This window comes from Pyxicephalus adspersus, chromosome 3 (assembly GCF_032062135.1).
Source record: "Pyxicephalus adspersus chromosome 3, UCB_Pads_2.0, whole genome shotgun sequence".
Taxonomy (NCBI): domain Eukaryota; kingdom Metazoa; phylum Chordata; class Amphibia; order Anura; family Pyxicephalidae; genus Pyxicephalus; species Pyxicephalus adspersus.
The window spans coordinates 54,511,083-54,531,709 of record NC_092860.1 but is presented as its reverse complement, the minus strand read 5'-3'; the positions used below and the strand labels follow the sequence as shown (position 1 = coordinate 54,531,709).

Below are 20,627 nucleotides of genomic sequence, written 5' to 3'. Positions count from 1 at the left end.
AATAGGAGTAAAAACACACACTTACCAGTAAGTCCAGTAACGTTTTCAAACCTTGTAAAGTCTTCTCCTGTGCTGCCATCTTAGGTTGTAGAATCATCCTCTCTTTCTCCATTAATGTGGTAAATACATAGCAGTACAGGGAGTAAGCAGGGTGTTTGTACACAGAAGAGATCCTAATTCACCACTCCACGTACATCTATCCATGGCACTGAAACGGACAACAGAGTAACCAAATCATATCCTACTTTTTTTATTTTGGGTTTACATTTTTTTTATTAATTTTTCTCCTATGGCAACTTTCTTACCAGATGTAAAAAAGTAGGGAAGGCCTCTGCCTAAATATTTATTGCACTCTTTATCTCTTCTTGGGAGATACACCCCTCCTTTGACCTGTTCAGAAAAATCCTTCCAATATTTATTAGTTTAAAAAAGGTAAACTATTCAAGACCAAGCACATTTTTACATAAAACAATTTCTTCTATGTTTCCTTAAATTGTAAAACAAACAGTTCAGTTTTGATTCCAAAGTTTTAAATAAAAATGTTATGTAAACAAATGTAATAGATTTTTTTTTGGTGTTTTTATTTTGATCTGTATTATTGCTTCGAATTTCATGACCTCTAGCAATCCACTGTAGCAAATATAAGGGCACCATTTTTCACTAATTTGTTTTTGTACATAAAATATAATTGCAGATGACATTATATGCAATATACAACATATTTCAAAACATAGATTTGCATTGAAACCTAGACATAAAGCAGTTTGTGTATGAAACAGGTTGTCTTTACATGGATGAGTGCATTTTGCTAGTTACAAAACCCATGCATGTTTATAGTGTGTCTTTTAACCCTCAGCTAACATGATGCCTCTGAGATGACAAGGCTGCTGCAGAATGTGCCTGTGTGTAGGGGGGAGGGTTAATGACCATTCATGTTCTAATGCAGGGTTTTCTCCTTTAAATATGGGTGGAGAATGTAGTACACAAAAGACACCATAAGGGTAGTTGTGATGTAAACAGCCAATCAGAGTAGGCCCATTGGAATCCAACATACTCCAAGAGGAGGAGAGCCAGCAGCAGAACAGAGATGGGATGCTGCAGCAACACAGGGCTGTCCCACTGCAGAGCAGCTGCAGAACACAGAGAGCTGGCACCAGCCTTTCATCAGGACCAGCTGTCAGGTAAAGGGATCTGAGAACTGACCTCTGACCCTGTGGAAAAAAATGTTGTCCTAATGTCCTTCACCATCATGAAATTGTGTGAAAATGTCACTACTTAAGTGTCTTTCCCATAGCTGTACAGGTGCAGAGGAGCTGTCCTTCAGCACAATGCAGCATTCCTTAGCAGCTCTGTACTGGTCCTCAGCAGGAAGACAATCACTTGCCTTGCACAACCTTTCTATCATAAGCAAATAGTGTCTATGTGCAGCAATTAGCTGGCAGGTCATGAGTCAAGAAGAGTCCAATCCAACTGCGCACTGAGCCAGCCAGTCTACAACACTGCTCATCACAGCTGTATTATTACCTGCAGTATCAAATCTGCAGGAGTAGGGGGTGTCTACCAAAAACCTCACATGATACCCAAGAAGCAGATCATAGCCAGCAACTAGATCTCCCCACCCATAGCAAGTAAAGCATGTAGGCACCCATGTCACCCATCCCTATCTTACCAGCCAGCTGCAGAAGATAGAGCCTTCCTCTGTCTGCTCCATTGCCAGGCTCCCAACAACAGTGTTACCCGTTGGAATAGCAAAGGGAGGGAGGGCTGGAGAGAGAGGAGACATTGCAGCATTGACCAATCTACAAGACCAGGGTGGGCTCCTTGGCTGCAGCAGTGCGGCGAATGCCACAAAAACTTCTCTTCACCACCCTGCACCCAGAATGAGACATCAAAAGGAGACATTAGTAGAACATTAAAATCCCATGTGTTGGAGAATTGTGTGTCTACCCTGCTATGCCAGAGAATTAACCCTATGTGGCTTGGTTTCCAGTTCGCAGCATGGGTGAGTGGGTAACCAATTGGGATGTGTGGACTAAACTTTGGTTGATCTGATTCAGAATTATTGTTTTTTGAATGCCTATGTGGCCTGGGGAGTTCAGCAATTTTGTTAGGCTATCAAATCTCTGCTGGCCACCAATTGTGACTTTCTGCAATAGATTGTATGCAACTGGGTATGGACAGTGGGTATATATCATAGAGGGGTGATATGAATGCATAATTGATGAGTGCAGGAATATGATGTATACTGGTACTTGCTGACAACAAATTGCTGCTATGTCTACTGGATGTGTGACGAGATGCAGAAAGTTGCAATTGTGCAGCTTCTGGGCTAGAGGCTGAGGAATTGGATAAGAAATGTGCAGGGATGCAGTTGGTATGAATACTACATAGGTTAAAGGAAAGGAATTTTTATATTCTTTTGCTTTATTCATTTTATATTCATATATATTTTCATTTATACTAAAATCATTTACATAAAAAATGTACATGAAATCTACATAAGTATTCCGTAAAATAAATAAAAAGTATATGCACTGGCAAAAAATTGTCCACTGAGATCTAATTAATGCTATGGTAATGTGGCAGAATTGTTTATTATTGTTAAGGTGTTTCCAAACTGTGTAAAAATAGTCTCTGCTGATAAATTAATGTTGTGTGTTGAAGAATTATACCTAAAGCATAGATCTGACAACTGGATGGAGAGGATTGTATTCCAATTATTCTTTCAAACCTTTGCCGTATGGATATCCAGAGATTAGTCCCATTCACAAGTCTTCAGGAATCCTGTCCTAGGCTTTCAAAGGACCTAATCAACACCTCTAACACATGGGGGGGGGGGGGGCCTGGTACCTACTGTGCCGGAAAGTCCAATGTCTTGGCCATGGATGGAGGGCAACTGTGTTCTGCAATAATCAACAGGAAGTGCCTTCATTACATCATTTTTCTCACAGGCGATGGGATCAATGTTTTTAGAGAGTCCAAGGCCCCCTTTTTCAGATCTCCTTTTCATTATGGTGGTATATATGCATTGCATGCACAGCTTTATTTCTAATGGCATATCTCATCCTCATATTTCAAAAATTCACGTACTATGCATGTCCACTCTTAACAAAATAGTTTTTTAAGAAGAACTTTTAATATCAGGAACCCAAACTACTCTTAATTTTGCCTATCAAATCCTTAAACCCAAAACATGCCTCCAGTCCATATACAAATATTTTGAACCCTTAGTATTTTTTACTTTGCAAACTAAACCAATTGGAATAAAAACAAACCAGAAAAGATGAATAACTCTGGTATCTTTGCAACCCAAAGGGCTCCACTTATAAAACAGGGAATCAGACATTCCCTTAAACACTCCCTTGAGGGATTCTTCTAGATCCATGCGTTTCAATAGCAGTAATTGATTCCCACCAGGGAATGTTTGAGGGAATGCCAGATATCCTCTTTTATAAATAGTGCCCAAAGTGTTACATTTTCCTGCTAAGGTCATATGGGGTTAACCCGCCTCTTATGTCTTGATCCTTTTTTTTTACTGCCCTATATGTAGCACTTTTTTGGACTTTTATGGAATTGGTATAGAGAACTGAGGGTGCTTCCCATTTAAGGTTAATATATGAAGTTATAAAAATGTTCTCTTAGCCTATTCCTTAGTTTACATTTTCCTGATTATTTATTGTTTATTACATGGATAGTAAATTATGTAAAATACCCCTACCCATACCAAAAGATCCATTAGTGAAGGTATCTTCTTTTTGCAATGGCAACAATTTATTCTTGTAATTGACCCCCAACTTTCTAGATAGTTTGCAAGCTGTACATATCAGACCATATAAAATCACTTTCTTTCCCCAAACTACTTTTCAATGTCTTTTGTTTTTATTTCTCTTTTTATGTTTTACTATTTTCAGCTCCAAGTTAGTAGTTTTACTATAAATACATTTTAGATCTTCTGAAAAGATGGGGCCTAAGATTGTATCTCACTTTAAAAGTGTCCAGAATCTCCTTTTGATTTATTGCATAAAATTAGCTGTAAAAAGTTGTAGGACAGAACTATTACAAAATCCGTATGTTCCTCATTTTCACCATCAATTGATTTTTATTTATTTTTAATAAGGCTTTCCTTTGAAACTTATTGTACTTGTTCATCATGATCTAAATGTTGACCTTTTCCATCAAGTGCATTGTAATGTTTGTACATATTTTATCATTCATCCTTTTAAACTTTGAACTATGAAATGGCTTTTAGGCACATTCATTAGTCACTTCTGCACGTGGCAACTGGTGGTAATGATATAACTTTTTTTTAAATCCACTGACTTTCAAAAATGCCCTTGTATCCAGTATGACTATTTCCACTAAAATGTAAAGATCTAAAAAGTTTACTTTGCTTGTACTTTATGTTAAGTAAAAGAACAAGAGTCTAAAAAAAATCTATTCTACAGCAGGTCTTAAAAGATTTCAATGAACTTCGACCACCACTCTGTACAAAATGATGTCTCCTTTTATACATAAGTTGTATGAAGGGAAATCAACTCTTCATATTGAGAAAATATTTCAGTTTCACAACCTCTATCATGTGCAATAAGCATTTAAAAGATGTTACATCCTGGGTACCAATGATAAATTTCTCCCATTTTAAATTGGTTTAAATTTTTTTCAGAATATGATTTATGGTTTTCTAAATAGAATGGTGCCCATTGTACCAATTCCTAATTACATGTATATACTATGTTTATACTGTGACAGGTTGACAGTCAGGGATCCTATCCCAAAGAAATCCCTAGTTTTTGTGGTGGTAGTCTGCCTAAGGTCTTATGTATTTTGGGTAGATAGGAAAAGCTGGGAATGCAGGGAGAGTTCACATTTATAGATCTCCCCACCCATAGCAAGTAAAGCATGTATGCACCCATGTCACCCATCCATATCTTACCAGCCAGCTGCAGAAGATAGAGCCTTCCTCTGTCTGCTCCATTGCCAGGCTCCCAACAGTGTTACCCGTTGGAATAGCAAAGGGAGGGAGGGCTGGAGAGAGAGGAGACATTGCAGCATTGACCAATCTACAAGACCAGGGTGGGCTCCTCGGCTGCAGCAGTGCGGCGAATGCCACAGAAACTTCTCCTCTGATCTCCTCACCACCCAGCACCCAGAATGAGACATCAAAAGGAGACATTAGTACAACATTAAAATCCCATGTGTTGGAGAATTGTGTGTCTACCCTGCCATGCCAGAGAATTAACCTTATGTGGCTTGGTTTCCAGTTTGCAGCATGGGTGAGTGAATCATAAGGTTGTGTTTGTATTCCAGGGGTGAACTGGAGCTGAACTAATTTAGCATTTTTTTTTTTTGTTTTTTGGGGGCTGCTCATGTGGCCTGAGGAGTTTGGCAGTTTTTAGTTAATAAATCTGTGTTTGCTACAAATTCTTGTTACTTTCTACATTTAATTGTATCCATTGTATGGGCAATGGGAATGTGCCATAGAAGAGTCTGCACCCTAGGCACATCCTGCACAGGGTGAAATGAATACATAATTGATGAGTGCAGAGGGAGACAATGTTGGGGATGTGATGTATACTGGTACTGGCTAACTACAAACTGCTGCTATGTCTCTACAGCATGTGTGGTGAAATGCAGAAAGTTGCAAGTGTGCAACTACTGGACTAGAGGCTAAAGAAATAGATAAGAAATTTGACTATACTCAGAGCAGGGATGCAGCTGGCATGAATAATGCATTGGTTATAGGAAAGGAAAGATAGTATTACTGAGAGGGAGACTGTCTGGCAGAGGGGAAGCAAGGTACAGAAATTTGGGGGTGAGTTCTTCATAGAATGGCATAAAATGCAGTAAATCTATAATATTGCTCCTGTATTAAATATAACACCAATGCATATGTGAATGCTCAGTGAGAAATGAATATGATGAATGCAGTTTAATGCAGTGCAGGAATGTGTTTGCTATAGACATAGCATCACGTCTATGTCATTCTTTTTTTTAGAGAATCAATGTGATGTTAAGGTCTGTGGCTGCTACCGTCATTAGTGTCTGTCTGGATGTATAATAAGCTCCAGCTTGTATATACTGTGTTGAAGCCTAAATCTATCAATAGTCCCCAAATCTATCCATGACCTTTCTTGTGTCAGGATGCAGCTTGAAAGGCATTTGTCACCCAGATATAGCCAAGTCTAATAACAGGTGCCACTTTATGATGGTTTTACTTGGGGCTCTGGTGTAAAGGGTCAGTCTATATAGATGGTAGCACAAGTCATTACATTTTTTTGGGATGTGTACTTGGGTTTAATGTGGAAAAATAGTGAACAGCTCTGTGCTTACTACAACTTGAATTTGTTTACATGCTATACCTTCAAATTCCTGCTGTCTTATGTATTCAGTGTATTCACTGTACTTATGTATCTAATTTTAATGTTTTCTAATAGATATTAATTTGTTTAACTCCATGCTGTATGTATTGATTCATCATTACACACCATAGTGTAACTAACAAGACAGTTCATCATTTTATCTTCTAGTTGAATATTGACTATGACTGCTTTAAAAATACTGTGATGTATTGGATAACAGATTATAGCAGTGTTGGCAATTACATATCTAATAAGGCATTAATTATAGTAAGTAGATAACTACTTATCTACTCATTTACCATGCATGTGGGGTATTCAGAAACCCTGTAGTTGATGTACTAACAAAGTATCAGTTATTTACTGAATTGTCACCTTGCAAGGAAATTTTCACTTAATTTAGTAAGTGAGATAAAGCTTTGCTGACTTCAAACATCAAATCATGGATTGAATGGATTTTTGGATTGGATTTTTACATTGCTAAATAAAAATATATTTTTTAGGTGAAAATTCACTTTGCTAAGTGAACAGCCAACTTTACATATATTATCCTCACTGTTCCTGCATATCTTGCCATACATAATGTGAGCAATTTCAGGACAGCCAGACTCTTGGAAGATACTTTTCCTTCATATTAGTAAATACATGTCTGTTCAGTGCGTGTTACACATTGGGGCACATTAAGTCTGTTCACTTACCAAGATTAATTATCACTTTGTTTTACCTTAGCTTAGTGAATGTAGTGAAAATTCACTTTGCAAAGAACATCCAATCATGTGCAAGGAAATATGAAAAAAAAATTGTTTCCTTACATATGATTGGATGGGTGAAGTCAGTAGAGCTTTATCTTATTTATTAAGCTAAGTGAAATAGCACTTGCAAAGGAAAATTTTGCTTTGCTGTGTGAACAGCCTGTTTTACTTTCATAAATCAACCCCATTGCCTTCATAGACAATGACCTAGGACACTAGATTATCATAAATCAACAAAAAATCATTGGCAATTACTTAGGTATTTTTAACCAATTTCCTTAAGTTTTGGTCAGCAATAATCTCATACCTCTGTTCTTTGACACCTTGCAAATCAGCAGGTATTTAATAGGATAGGGAAGTGTCAAGCTTTTTATTAAAGGGCACCAAGGGCATTTCTGTCCAAGACAAGATTACACTCCTGCCTAGGCAGTAACAAACCACTTCCCTATTACTGCCTCATCATCAAGTATATTCAGGAAAGCAAAGACAAAAGTAATACGGGTTTACAAAGAGTGGTACCTCACACAAGTGAATCTGATCTCTTTCAATACACTATTGCCAATTCAGAGAGAGACGATTTTGATCGATTGCTATGGCTGATTGTGTTTTGTTTTAGCCTTACACAATAATCCTGAATTTTGGGTTCTCTAGCACTGCTGATAATTTTCTGTAATTTTTTTTTTATCTCTGTAAGCAATATTTATTTATATATAATTACTTGTTTATGTGGGCTTAAGCTTGTAGCTGTTAAAGTGAAACTAAAGTTCTTATTTTAAGAATACATAATCAGGCAGATTATTATTGCAGAAATGGACAGGTGATGTTCCTTCTGCAATATTACCACCTACCTGTATGATCGCTCCAAGTTTCTGGCAAAAAGCTAAATTCTTTCTTCAAGTATGATTCTTCTTATTGACATGTGGCATGATAGCAAAACACAGTTGCTGCAGTTTGTCAGCAGCACATGATACAATATGATATATACAGCGCTGCATAATATGTTGGTGCTATATAAATCTTTGTAAAAAAATAATATTAATAATAATAATATATTTGATACAAATCTCCCGTTCCACCATATCCCATGGGTGCTCTACTGCAGTGGTCCCCAACCTTTTGGAGCTCGCGGACCACTAAATGCATTTACTCCAGACTGTGAATGCGCATGGAGCCTTGTGTCACTCAAAGGGGAAGAAACCCCCCAGAGAGACATCATGATGCCAGAACTCGCCAACTCTCACATCTCAGGTCTGAGCCTGCGATGGGAGAGTGGGAGGGTTGTTTCCAGAGACACAACCTGCCCATCGCGTCTTCGGTAGACATGGTCCGCGGCTCTGGCCAGTGCACCCCCCAAGCAGATTCCTTCTCCTGACCCCGCTGGTGGGTGCACCGGCCAAAGCCGTGGCCCACCTGTCAGATGGTTTTAGTGAGCCGTGAACCGAGGGTTGGGGACCCCTGTTCTACTGGATTGAGATTTGGCCATATTCATTAAGCCAGTTTGAGACGATCTGAACTTTATGACTTCCTGCTGGAAGTAGCCATGAAAAGAAGGTACACTAGGTACACTGGGGTTATAATGGAATGGACATGTTCAGCAAAACCACTAAGGTGGGCTGTGGGATTTAAATAATGCTCAGTTGGTAACAGGGGTCCCAAAGTGTGCCAAAAAATACCGACCCCCCCACCATCATTTCAGGACCACCACCATCCTGAACTCTAATACACCAAATCACACTCTAATCACGCCAAATTCCAACCCTACCATCCAAATATAGCAGCAGGAACTTTGAACTCACCAGACCGGGCAACATTTTTCTTTTGTTGTCCTATTTTGGTGGGCTCATGCAAATTGTAGGCGTCTGCTATTAGCTGACATGGGTAGCACTTGGTGGAGTATCCAGCTGCTGTAGGCCATCTGACATGTTATGGGTTCAGAATTCTTTTTCTGCATATCTGGGGTGTAACAAGTAGTTGTTTGATTTATTGTTGTCTTTCGATCAGCTCGAACCAGTCCGACCTCTCTATTATGACCTCTAGCAGCAGGAAGGTCCAGATAAATTCTGCTCACTAGATATTTTCCCTTTTTTAGGCCATTCTCTGTAAAACTTAAGGATGGTTTTGCAGGTCAGCAGTTTTTAAAATATTCAGACCAGCCTGTCTGGCACCAACAACTATGTCACCTTCAAAATCACTTCTCTTCTAATTCTAATTCTCAGCAGGTCATATTGACAACGTCTACATGCCTAAATGTATTTAGTTGTTGCCATGTGCTTGGCTGATTAGCTATCTGCATTAACAAATAGCTGAATAGAACAGTGTTAGTTTAAAAGGAAAAAAGTTTGAAAAAAAAAAACAATAGTTGAAGGGGTGTACCTAATTAAGTGGTTGGTGAGTGTATGTAAGATGTGCATTTGACAGTTTCCTGTATGTGCAGCATGTTATTTACCTTGTGTAGATATTCAAAACACTAAGACTGGTGCTGGGCACCACCACCATTAAAGGGAGCTAATGAAAGGACCTGGGCCAGCACAGACAGTATTAAGCCACTCCTAGTTGGGGGCTATGAAGAGGGGCTATGGAAAGCAGGACTATTCATATTCCAGTTCATTGCAAGTGAAATTGTTAATGAAAAGTAAAAAAAATGCATGTAAATATTTACAATACCTGATTTTTTTGGTATTTTTTTGGTATTTCACCTGGTGATAAGGTCTATTTAATTTTGAGTTTTGTCAGACCAGCTCCCATTACTGCCTAGAATTTTATGTTATATTATAAGCATTGCTTTTTATTTACTTGGCATTTTGATATAGGGAGGTTTTTTATTAGCTGTAGTATATTTCTAGATTTGTGACCTTTAATGCCCTTCTGCTTTCATGATTCCTTTTATATGTTTTTATAATTCAACCCAGTTTGCAGACATAATCACTGTAAAATCTCTTTCTAAAGCAAACCTCTTTTCATGCCCTGTAGTATTTGTGACCTTGTGACATTTGTGGATTACTATTGATCCGCAATAGTATTTACCTGTAAGCAAACAAAAAACAGAACGCAAACCCTTTTTTCTGGACATCAAGCCATTTCATACTATTGATGTCAATGCGGCATTGATAGATCTGATTCATATGTCCTACGCACAAGTGATTTATTATATGCCTAGGTACTTTTATGACTAACCATGACACCTGATTAGTATTGGTAAATATAACATAATGCACCAATAGATGCACTTTACTGGTATATATAGTTCATTAAACAAAATTCATCAGATAAAGAAAAGATGATTTAGGACAAGTCACATGACTTTTTTCTGTGGTCACTGTATCTCTTTTCCCTTTCAATTTGTCTGTTGAACGTTTCCACAATTTCTAGAAGTGGCCAGAGACACACATACAACAAAAGAACATCAGAAATGATAAACGTTGTGTCACTGCTCTCTTATCTTTCTACCCTAGGCACTGGCTCACAAACACCTAACAATTATGGCCCTGGATGTGATAGATGAGAACACATTGAACAAAGGCACCTATCTGGTTTGCTGTAATGCAGCTTCATTGAATGAACACCGGGCAGAGAAAAGGCTGGTATTGCCTTGACTGGCAGTATTGCAGCTGCTATGATTCTATATATAAATACGATTTTAATTGAATCACTACCCTTTTTTGTGTTGCCAATTACACAAAAATCTATTATCCACATTAATCACAAATATATTCACCTATCCGCTGTCATGCTCTGTGTATTGAATGATAAAATATCTATTATCACAACCTGTAATCTTTGTATAACATTGCCTGTAAAGGTGCATGTGGTTGATGTGAGCTGACTGCTGTTGATCCAGCCGATTAAACATGGATTAATAATGGCCGTATGTTTATGGGAAGTGTGTAGACATATGGACCTTTGCAGACACCGTTGGACGGGCTTAGCTGAACATACATGCTTATGCAATGATCTGTCTAAAGAATGTTGTTGTGCAGTTGGCAAATCTTGAGACCACCAATTGAAGATCTTGCACTTTCCTTTATGTATAAACATAAGACAATTCGCTGTAAATTGTTATTTCACATTATTTGTGATATCGATGCCTTTCCATCTATTGCCTTTCATAAAACATATTTTTTTTACATTGTGTGTCACTATAAACAGAAAAATTAGATGTAAAGTCCATATAAACTATTATTATTCTGTTATCATTTAGAAGGCATGCAGTGCAGTATAAAACAAGTTACATAAAACTTTGCTATTCTCTTATTTTTTATACATTTTTTGGAGTTGAATACCGTAATACATTTTCAGTCAGATGTTTGAAAAGTAGTTAAAGTTGTCAAACTAAATTATATAGCTAATGACCAGAGTTTTACATTAGTGTAGAACTTCACAATGCGGCACTCTTTTAGGTTAGTAACAATAATGGATGCATGACTTATTAATGTAAGGATTATGGCATATTATCAGCTGGATTTTTTGGGAGCCTGAGCAAGTTCCACACTCCTTACATGCCAGCAAAAAGACCTGGCAATTGGCTGTTTAGGCATGGTGGAACTCATTCATATATATGTGTCTCTATATCAAGTGTATTCAGTATTTGTTAGAGTCTCAACTGGCTTGACCTTGTGGCTGAGGATTTAGGCAGAAGAGTCAGTTTTGTAGTGGCAGGCTCTGTTTTTTAACTACTAGTTTATTTTAATTTAGGTATTATATATTGTGTTCTATGCTTAAACATCCTTAATATTTATTCTTTTTATTCAGGTAAAAATGTTTTATATGAGATATAATTCTGTGCAATATTAGATGGATTAATTTTCAGTGAATAAACTATTATTACCCCAAAAATGTGTTAAGAAAAGGCCTTCCATCACTTTAACAGTGTTACCTACATTCACAAGGAGTTATCAGTGGTATGCCATATTCAGTGTTTTTGTTCATATCCCAAAGGAGCAAGGCATCGCCTTGAGGTGTTTCATAATACATGTAATTTGGTGTCCCTATGTCCCTCATAATGTATTCTATAAAAAGGAATATCGATCATCTCTCTGCATCTAATATTTAAAGTTTTATTGAGATAACAATACTCCCTTCAATCTGAAATGTGCCTTAATGTCCACTGACCAAATTCTTCTGTCTCTCCAGTAGATACTCTTTGATTGCTTGTCTTCAGTAAGGTGACAGCTAGTTGTCTTATCTAGACACCGATTGTTCTTGTCACTGAATTCATATTCAGGGGTTAAATCTTGACCTGTACCATTTATGGCCTAATCACATGCTAAAACTTTAGATAAATATTACTGCAACATTTTTCTCCATTTTTTATTAGAAATTTACAAATTAGTTTTTCCTCCAAATTTTTACACTCACAGGCCCATGGTAAGTACTTTTAGTGGACAGGAGTCAGCACAGGTACTGTGATCTGGAGAAATGCAGTCGCGTGTGAAGCAGGAAGATGAAATGCTCTGTGTGTTTTAAAACCTTTCTCTGATAGTCACCATTACCTTGACTGTGACTGTGATGACTGTGTCAGGGTCAGTGGTATACTACCTTAAAACTTGTGTTTGATACAAACCTCTGCAGATCTGAAACACCCTATATGCCCTGCCATTTTGGAGATACCTTAACCCAGCAATGAGCCATCACAATTTGGCCAACACATCACCCTCGATTACTTGTTGTTCACTTGCTGCCTAATGTATGCCACAGTAACCTGTCAAGGTTTGGGGGTTAATCAATTTTATTCAATTCACTTGTCAGTGGTTTTAATTTTTTTGGCTGGTTGGTGTTATTACATATTATAACAAATAACCCTTTGCTTTTATTCTATTTTCAAATGAGGTGCAAACTCCCAACATGAGACACAAACAGCAATAAAAGTTTGACAGAATATTTAAAGATTACCCTGGCCTCGATTAGGTCTTTAGGACATAGCAACCAAAATGTGGTCTTCGAAATGGGTGTTTGTCCACTTGCAAAGTAGCCATGCAATTTACCAGTAGGCATGAATGCAAATAATCTTTTTAACATTTATGAAGAATCTTTTAATAACTGCAAAGTTGACAACTGTGGATTTGGAAAATGCTTTGGTTGTTACAACTAAATAATAAATGTTGTAGATGCCTTTCAATTAATGAAAATAATGAGAATAAATTCATTGCTTTTATCATTTAGACAGAAAAGTACATTCAACCAAATTAAATATTGGAAACATGATAAATCATTGTATCATTTAACAATATAGTAACACCCATATTCACCAAAATGCTTATCATTTCCTTGCTGCAGTTACTCTATGCCTTAAAGAGCACATGTGCCCAGACTTTGGGCATAAAACTATCTACCAGTACAAATTCTAAACAAGTAGAGAAATAATTTCTGACCCATCCAGCTGCCTAAATGTAAAATAATTCACTCATTAACCCTCACCCTAAAGTCAAGGTTTAGTCAATTTTAACAGCCTAAAAGCACATGCTGGTTGTTTACATACAGTAGGTTAGCACCTTTCTAAAGTTATAATAGCTGAGATTTCAAAAACCATATTTTTGACATTTCTCCATAGAGCATAACATTACTGTGGAAATTTTTTTTCTTTCCAAAATGTTTTTTTTGCTTATTCAGAATCTTTAGGATGCATGATCTTGGCACAAGTTCACTTTAATTTAATCGAAAGAGATAAAGGACGAAGCGCTTCTTTTTAAAACACTGATCATTATTAGTCATATGTTGTACACCATTTGTACACATCTGAAACCTACTAATGGAGCCAACTTGTACTTTTAAAGATTTAGTTAAATGTCTCTTTATATATGCAATATAAGGACTGTATCCATTCTATATACTCCAAATACTATTGTCTGGGAGCCCATGGGAATATTTCCTCTTATTTTTTGTCTTTGCAATATCAGGAGAAGAAATTGAGGAAGTAATTGAGACTGTCACACATCAAATAATGTAATTTTCCGTTATCATTCATTCTCTTGCCCTCTGTAGTAAAATGTGTATTTGTCTTTGTCCTCATTGTAGAGATTTTCCATCACTTCCTGTACTGACAGGAAGTGAAAGAACATCTACCCAACAGGGATACAGAAAGCAAGAAAAACCTAACAAAGTCTTAGTCCTTTCTCTATTCTGTCCAAAACAATTTCAAAAACTTTAGCTTAGATTGAAAGAAGTTGAAAATTGCTTAGCCTTTTGACTAAGGTCAAGTGTAGTTCTCAGTGTTTAAGAGGGGGACCCTACTATACTTGGGATGGTGGTGTTTAAGTACTACCTGACAGGATGCGGATCCAGATAGGAAGCTATGTGAGGGGATGGACCCAGGCTCAACACCTCTTGCCAGGAACCGAGAAAGCGTAAGAAGGAGCACCTGGACGGACCCAAATCTCACTAATAGGGGCCAGAGAAACTAATTGCCAGGCTATGGGCTGGAAAGCTCTGAAGCGGCGGTGTTTTACGCCCCTGGGAGTGGTGATCTGTGGGGCCCACTAAGATTTTCTGTGCACCTAGCATATTTCACATGCTGCTTTCTGTACCTCCTCTTCATTTAGAGCTAGCTGTAGCTAGTTCTAATTGGCGATTTCTAAAACCTTGCCTAGTGCGTTATGCACTGAACACTTAATATATTTTTTGTTGATTGTCACTAGAGTGTTTTTGTTTTCACAAATGACCTGAGGGTGATGGTACCTTCAGGGTCAGCCCTGATGTTTAAAGGAAAGCACCTTGGCCTTATGGTCAGTTGCTCTTCAATAGTTTGGGGTCTCCTTTGAAGTAGGGGGTACTTAGTGGGCTGGTTACAGCTAAGCCAAGAAGAAAAGAGATCTGCCTGGCTTTGGACAGGTGGGTCAACTTGACCCAGTTCCCCGTCTGGAGCATTATGTCCTGTGAGCTCAGGAATGTGAGGTCCTTTTTTTTTTGGAGGAGGACCTAAAGCACACTAGTGCACTTATTTTTGTTTGTGTTTCAGTATTTTCACTATTTGTTCACTGGGCTTTTGTTCACAAAGCATGCACCTTGGACTTAAAAAATAGATAAATAAATAAAAGAAAACAGAAATGGAATTTCTTGAATTATTATTTAGACTTTTAAAAGAAATATGGTGGTTGCCATTGTTGGCCTTTTTTTCAAACATTATTATTGACTGGTTATCATGCTTACTTTCTGGCTTCAATTTCTTTCAAGCCATTCGCCTGGAAAAATGTGGAAAGATGAGGAAAGTCAAAGTAAATTTAGAAGCCCTTACATGGAGACTTCTAGGTCAGAAACCCAAAGTGCTGAAGCAAGGACAGATTGACAGCCATATTGGCATTTTCAGAAGGAGAGGAAATTAATGGTCGCCATTGTTTAATGACATATTTTCTTTAACAAGTTTTAGAATGAATATGATATGTATGTTGGGGAATATTAGGGGAAAAAAAGTTGAGGCAAGGATAAGCTCATGCCACACTCTATAGACATTGTACATGATTATGCATTATATTCAGAAATTCCCTGAAACATCATGTCTTTTTATGTTTTCCTGTAGGGGAACGTTGACCTACAGCCCATCAGTCATGATGGTCCAGGAGTATCCTTCAGAAAGTCCAACCGTTTTTCGGACATAGCCATGAACAGCTGCAGATACAACGGGGGGATCCCAAGACCCCTCAGCAGCCTGAGCTCCTCCAGGAGAAATCTCCACGAGGCAGACCCAGAGACCCAACCCCTGCAGACCTTACACAGTCCGGGGATTGAAGTGGTAGTAAGCAAAAATGACCCAATCAAAGCATCGCACCGCAGCCTACGAGGAGGTGATGAGGGTAGTCACCGGGGCCAAAAGAAAAACCAAAACGTCGGCTACAAATTGGGTCATCGCAGAGCCCTGTTCGAGAAGAGGAAAAGGCTCAGTGATTATGCACTTATATTTGGGATGTTTGGTATTGTGGTCATGGTCACCGAGACAGAGCTATCCTGGGGGGTCTACACTAAGGTAATGAAGAAAACACGACACTGTAATGTGTAAGAAAATTGATGCATTTACTGATGTGGCACAATGAGCAATGCTGCGTGGTAACCTATGATTAGTGATCAAGTCTTGGTTTCTGTAATACCTAATCATATTTCATTTTTATATTTTTATAAATTAAATAGTTTATAGTTCCTAGAAAAATTGACAAAGATTATGACTAATTGCTTTAGAATATTGCACATCATTGCTCATTACACTTTCAATGTATGTCACGGGAGCTTCCCATAGGCAATCAAACATGGCAGTAGTTTATCTCTAAGCTATAAGCAGAGAGCACTAGGCATTGTCTTCTGCCCAGCCTTATCGACTTCACATCTGTCCTTTCCTATCATTTCCAGTTGTTTTAACAAAATACACTGTCAAATTGTCAGACAGTTTCAAATGAAATCTTTTGTATTGCCTGACAACTTGTCTACATGTACTGTTTGCACAGCATTACACTTATATTGCGTTGCTGTTTAATAAGCCTTGTGTATTGCTGTCGTCAGCTAAATTTTTTCACATCTCTCCTTTTCAGTCTTTACTGTACTTTACCCTGTTACTCTATAGGGTCATTTATAAAATCTTACAAATATTTGTTTCTGAAAATCAAAACATTGATTATATTTAGTCGCTGTTTTGGGGTTTTTTGGAATGTTTATTTGTCTGTTTTGACACCAACAGCTACTAAATGCAAATGGTTATTACAGCTCAACTGTGTAATATAGGGGTAAAAGAATGTCATTTGTGCAGTGTTTCTTTGTGTTGAGATAATTCAATATATTACAACATTTATATATATGTATATATGAAAATAGTTGTATCTTTTGATACTAAAGGTAATCCTAATATTCTTTCTGCTTCTTTTGCATTGTTATCAATTTACCACAGAACAAACTGTCCTTTCCCATAGTATGGAAAGGAGAAGGGAGATTTTGTTCTGTTCATCCTGAGCTTGTTTTACAGAATTTCTGTCCAAGGTGACTAGGCTGCTTAGTGTTGCATTCTAGAACTGCCCACAAACTGCAGGTGATCATCATATGGTTCATCCAAGACTGGGCCAGAGCTGAGTTAAAAGGCATGGGGGGTTTGGCTTGTTGATTTGTAATCAACTATATTTCACCATACTACTATTCTTTCATAAAGAGAGAGACACACAAGATACCTTATTGTTATGAGAACATTGGCCACAATTTTGTTTATAATTACGAAACAAGTTTTACAAGTAAGTTTAGGTCTTTGACAGTGTCAAAAAAATTGTTTATCATTATACTTCTCACACATACCCCCAACCGTATTTAACTTTCAATGGACACATGAAAAACACAAGTTGATCCTGTTTTTGTTAATTAACCAGGTCATAAAGAAACAGACATTTATAATTTTTCTTTATTTGGCACTGTCAATGACCCACAACAGCATTCGGCTATTGTTTCCACAACATTAAATGCCTTGCCAAAAAGCATAGGCTGCCTGCAGACCTTCATGTAGACCATAATTAAAATCATCCAGACCATTCTCTCCTAAATGCACAGTGGCATCCCTAAAATTATCAGACTCAATTTCAGTCTGTGCTAGACGACCACATCACCAATGCAATGTATAAATTTAAACACTTCTATTGATTTTAACTCTCATTCTTTTGATCACTCTGTGCAGAAAAGCTAGAAGCAACAAAGGTCATGGCAAGATCCTCGACCATGTAGTCATTAAACTTGAAAACCACCTTAAAACATGAGAAAATGTTGTCATAACATCTTTAGTCAACTGAAGCATCAGATAATTCCTTATGTTGTTCTATTCAGCATACATTAATAATATACAAGGGAGACTCGATCAGTCTTAAAAAGTTCCGCAGTAGTTGCTTCCTAGTCAAGCCTGGGAAATCTAACTAGTGAACTTCTACTTAATTTGCACAAAAGTCAAAATTTTTCTAGGCAGCCGGAAACCACTTCACCTTTTATGAGAGACCCTATTCCCAGATAATATCCAGTCACTCCAATCCCTCCAGCCTTCAACTTCCCCAACAAATATGTCTGGCACAGCACCTGCCTGGAGAGAATGAGTCCCACAGACTCTTCATTAAAACCCAAACTGTCCACAGCCCACCTAGATCAGTACAGAATTTCCTAAATGAGATACAGGCTACCCACACAAACATAGCCAGTCAACAGTGGGTGTACCTTCTCAAGATCATCAAACACATGGTATACATCCCAGCATCCAGTTGGGGATATCGAAGCTTTATATTACCCTCTACTCTGTCTACTCTCTCTACTTGGTTGCAAATAAATATAATAATGAGCACATTCTGGGTGCCAAATCCTAATAAAACTTGTACAAAACCCTAAAACCATCATACTTAATGCCATTTTCATAGTACAAGGCTTCCCTGACTTTTTTACCCAACTTGGTAATTGACCAAGGCAATATTCTGTATCTGTTTGGGGTATTACCACTAATAGTGAGTCCCCAAAGCTAGAACTAGTGCAACCTCCTTTAACCACCCGACCGGTAAACCCGACCTTGGTTCGGGTTTATCAATTTTGCAAAAATCGATAAACCCGAACTTTTCTCACTGTGTAAATCCCAATCACTTACCTGGTCCACGCTGCGATGATCCGTTCTGTCCAGGGTCGATCGAAAAAAAAAATACTCACCTTCTCCCCACAGCTCCTCTGGAAATGTCTTCTGTGTTCTTTCTTCATCTGGCGAGTGCAGTGACGATCACCGGGGTTTCCTGGTGACGTCGCTGCATGCGTCGGTGCGGGCGGGAGGCGGGAAATTCAAAATCCTTTGCATTGAACTCAATACAAAAAAGCTGTATTGAGTCCAATACAAAGAAATCCTTATATAATATATAAATAATTGTATTATATATATATTATATAAGCTACTGTACAGGTACATTACATTATACACTATTTTTTTTTTTAACTTTTTTTTAAAGATTTTTTTTTTAAGATATTTTTTTAATGTTTTATAAAAAAAAATGTATTATTAAATTTATACAATTTTGGACATATTTCGGTGAGTTATGCGGTAATTAGGTGAATTATAAGTAATTATTGAGTAATTCAGTGAATTATAGCCTACAATCTAAAATAAATTTCCATGCAAAAAATGTAACACTTTTTTCATGGAAGTTTGGAAAGAATAAGAAAACCCGGTGTTCGCGTACGCGTCCCTCTGCGATTTCTGATGATGTCCGTGCATGCGCCTGTCGATGGGGGTCGTAGCGGGAAATTCAAATATTTTGTATTGGATTCAATACAAAGTCCTATATCCAATCCAATACAAAATAATACAAAATATATTTATGTGGTTTTGTCTATAGGTATGTGATGCTGGACTGTTGGACACTAGGGAGGTGTTTTAGAAAAATATATTACTACACAGTTTACCGAATTATCGCATTTTCAGTATTTTTCATTTATTTATGAATTCTTGTTTAAGCTGATTTTTGTGTCTTTTATTTAATTTTATTAAAAGTATTTTTTTTTTTACATGATTGTGTGTTTCAAACATTTTTATATTCATGATATCTACTAGACCCTTGTTCGGACATATTTCTGTAAGTTACAGGTCTACAATTTGAAAAAAAAATTTCATGAAAAACAGTATACCGCTTTTGGTACAGAAATCTAGACATCAGTGTAACGCCCAGGTGGTTAAACAAATAAACCTGCACATGCGCGTAGACAGGTTAGACATTTTTTTTCCGGCTCCCTGTCCTCCCACCGGCTGCAACATGGGTCGCCACTCGCAACTAGGCGACTGGAAGCACGGAGCCTTTTTCAAAAGATCGGGAGTTCTGCGGGAGGATTCAGAGGACTCTCCCACCTCCAAGATGGCACTGTCTTCACCATGCTTTCTGCACAACATGCCTCCTGGGCTACAGCATGGCTCCTCTTCCAGCACTGGTTGGCCTCAGGCTGCAGGAGATCAGGGAGAGCAGCTGCAGCACACAGATTCTTCCAGGGAGAGCATCCCTGATCTCCTAGAAACAGGTGACCAGCGGGGGCAGAAGCAACTATCATTAACCTCTCGGCTGAGGACTAGATCAACCAGCCTTCTTCTTTCAACAAACAGGATTTTATGGCATGCTTTGGCAAATTGGAACATACAGTTAAAGACGAAATTGCTACTCAGGATGGATATCACCATCAGATTTGAAGATTATGAAAAAACAACAGCAGATCTGCAAGCGCAGGTGAATCAACATACTGGGACTTTAAATTCTCATTCTATGCTTTTACTACAGCTGCTGATGCACCAAGATGACCTGGAGAATCGTAACTGCTGCAACAATATTCGGTTAAGGGGTATCCCTGATAATATTACATGGCCAGAGCTTCATGCTGCTCCAACTGCGATTTTTAATTCACTTCTACACACTGCATCAGACTCTACTATAGAATTTGATCGCATACACTGCGCAATGGGTCCTAAGAGCCCAGGTCAGTCCAGGCCACGTGATGTAGGGTCCATTCGTTTGCAGTCAAAGAATCCATCATGAGGGCAGCAAGTAAGCAAGAACCCATCACC

The 20,627-nt window shown here is 37.9% G+C and overlaps 1 protein-coding gene across 3 annotated transcripts in view; it reads left to right on the top strand.

Moving 5' to 3' along the window:
* Positions 1–1,059: 1,059 nt before the first annotated feature.
* Positions 1,060–20,627, top strand: part of KCNN1 (potassium calcium-activated channel subfamily N member 1) — a 77,747-nt gene continuing 58,179 nt past the window's right edge. The window contains exons 1-2 of one of the 3 annotated variants that reach the window (XM_072404695.1): positions 1,060–1,181; positions 15,618–16,061. In XM_072404695.1, the coding sequence (XP_072260796.1) occupies positions 15,699–16,061 (363 nt within the window). In that variant the 5' untranslated portion in view covers positions 1,060–1,181; positions 15,618–15,698. Of the gene's footprint in view, positions 1,182–1,821; positions 2,003–4,954; positions 5,274–15,617; positions 16,062–20,627 lie in introns of those variants that run through there. The other 2 variants (XM_072404694.1, XM_072404693.1) reach the window with 2 other exon arrangements.